The sequence below is a fragment of the Pocillopora damicornis genome, chromosome 6 (genome assembly GCF_964200805.1).
Source record: "Pocillopora damicornis chromosome 6, jaPocDami1.2, whole genome shotgun sequence".
Classification (NCBI taxonomy): Eukaryota; Metazoa; Cnidaria; class Anthozoa; order Scleractinia; family Pocilloporidae; genus Pocillopora; species Pocillopora damicornis.
In genome coordinates, this window is record NC_142675.1 from 20,995,001 (window position 1) to 20,997,500 (window position 2,500).

General features: G+C 40.5%; 2 protein-coding genes across 2 annotated transcripts in view; one reads left to right on the top strand and one right to left on the bottom strand.

Annotated features, from left to right (window-relative positions):
* LOC113675285 (putative skeletal organic matrix protein 5) overlaps positions 1-2,500 on the bottom strand; it is a 17,297-nt gene that overhangs the window by 5,246 nt on the left and 9,551 nt on the right. The gene's annotated exons all lie outside the window — the stretch shown is intronic.
* The window catches only part of LOC149044374 (uncharacterized), a 4,208-nt gene that overhangs the window by 314 nt on the left and 1,394 nt on the right, over positions 1-2,500 (top strand). Inside the window, exons 1-2 of the mRNA XM_089209256.1 lie at positions 1-1,532; positions 2,175-2,500. The exon at positions 1-1,532 is cut by the window's left edge and continues 314 nt beyond it; the exon at positions 2,175-2,500 is cut by the window's right edge and continues 1,394 nt beyond it. Coding sequence (XP_089065382.1) covers positions 1-1,532; positions 2,175-2,500 — 1,858 coding nt within the window. The remainder of the gene's footprint in view (positions 1,533-2,174) is intronic.

Genomic DNA, 2,500 nt, shown 5'->3' on the forward strand with positions numbered 1-2,500 from the left:
CAAACACGTTGGTGTTACTCGAGAGGATGATGGTAAATTTGTATGTCAATTTCAAAATGTCTTTCTTGGGTTAAATGAGAACGGAGAGGTTTTGACCTGGCGATTCACCAAATCGACTGCGTATTCTGAGATTGACGATTTCATCAAAGAACTAAAAACAAGATTCGGCAGGGAAGGAGTTCCCTTGGAAATGATAATAGTGGACGACTGTTGTCATGTAAGAAATCTATACGAACGCATCTTTCCAGGAGTAAAAATTAGATTGGACTTGTTTCCTGCATGCTCAAGGATAGTTCAAACTATTTCCAAAAAAGACAGTTACGGTAAGCAGTTTTCCTCTGAATTGTCTCTCATTTTACGTCGAAATGGAGACCTTGGTACAGAAAGGACAACGAGTACGCCTGGCTCAGATGAGATCGAGGCCAACCTAGAACGGTTATTGTTTTCTTGGAAGGATCGTTTGTCTAAGGAAACTCTCCATCAATTAGAATGCCTTCGCAAACACATACAAAAGGGGTGTCTTTCGGACATACCTCCTGGGTGTGGAACAGAAAAGAATGAACGTCTACACAGACATATAAATAGATCACTCCTCTGTGGTGTCTCTAAGATTGGACCAGAACTCGCGATAGCTGTAATGAGTTGTGCATTGTTTGCCTGGAATTGCAAACGACAAATAAACAGATTGACCTCGAGAGCTAAGCCTGTTATGCCAGTTGAAATAATTAGAGAAGGTAACCTTTCATCGCCACAACAACACATGAAGCAATTTGAAATTTCTCATGCAGAGGACTTCATGAGCACACGGAGTAAAGTAAATTTTCCGGGACTCGAAGAGCGACTTAAAACCCGGAGTATCGTAGATTATATCATCCAAAGAGTTCTACATCTCCAAGATTTTATGGACGCCTTTACGGAAAGATGTAAAAACAAAACGGTAGATATCCTGGCTTTCCTTTGGTCCACCAGTTTAAAAACTGAAAAGTTTATAGAAGTAGAGAAAAAGATGAATTCTTTGGAATTAGACTTAACTGCTCAACACATGGACAATTTGATAAGGAATCTTTCGGGTTTTAACCTTGAAGTTGACAAGATCGAAAGAGATGGGAACTGTTTTTTCAGAGCAGTTGCCTCACAGCTCAGTAGACACCTGAGGGAATACAAGGAACATATCGAAGGGCATTGCAATTCCCTTGGATTAGGAATTAGTGAAGCCTTCGACACACGTAGACTTAGGGAGCTGTTTGTGAAAGAAGTCTCTGATAACATTGAACAGTACAGAGACTGGATGACAACTGGCGTTAATGGGTTAGAGGAAGTTTACAAATTTAGCCAAGACGGATTTTTCGCAAATGAAGTTGGTGATTTATGCGCGAGAGCAACAGCTAAAGTCTTGAAAATTCCAATTGTGATTATTACCGCTCTCCCTTCCACACCTACGGTGCCATTCCTACCACACGAATTCCTTACCACCACACCCATCTACATTGCATATGATCATTCTGGGCCAGGCCACTACGATGCCACAAAAGGTACTCGATAATTGTTCAATAACCTTAGGTTAAATTAGCAGTTATAAATTCTGATAATGCTACATACCTTCTCATATATCGAGGTTTGAACTGAGAATTTTTCGAGATCCTCCCGATGTCTTGGCACCCTTATAAGGTTGAAGTCTTGTACTAGTACTAAGTTGTAAATGCTTACGTTAATAAAACTGAGCCGGAAATCATTTAATGGAGAAAATGATGTTTTCTTCATTTGTGCTGAAACGAATTCTGTAAATCGAGGTTATTTCAGATATAAGCAATAACTATTTACCGACGTGTAGGTGGCTAATAGTAGACATTTAACGAGCCGCGAAGCAGCTTGGAAAATATTCACTAATAGCCACGACACTGAGGCGAATAGCTGTTTTTAGTACACACTAAATCAGTGAGATAATATGGCACAAAAGGATGATTTTAATAATCAATTTATTCCTGTACGTGCGGCAGCGTGAAACTCGCGAGTTGCTCGGAGGTAAATAGCAAAGGATATTCAGAGTTTGAGTAGCCAGTCAGAGCACACCTTCAACGCTGTCCACTGCTTTAGTATATACTAATGACCTTTAACTTGTCGAAACCTTGTCGAAAACCATTGCATTAATTCTTGACATGGTTTCATCGTTTCAGAAGTTTCAAGTGAGAATGACTGTGACGAACAAGCGAAGGAAACAAGATGCACTTGCGGTAAAAACAAGAAAAATAAGTCAGTTTCAGACATTTTCTGTGTTTCTGGTAAATGCCCGTGCCACAAAGTGAACCACTCTTGTACCCGCTCGTGTAGATGTTACAATTGCAAAAATACGTGCAATTCCAATGAAGTTGTGAAGGTAAAAAAGAGTCTGAAGAGAGGCTGTAGGTGCGGAGTTGGACAAAAGAGCAAAGGGGACGGAGAACCAAATGCAAGTCACAAGTCGTGTCAAGACAGTCTCCGCAAGTCGAAGTGTCCGTGTGTA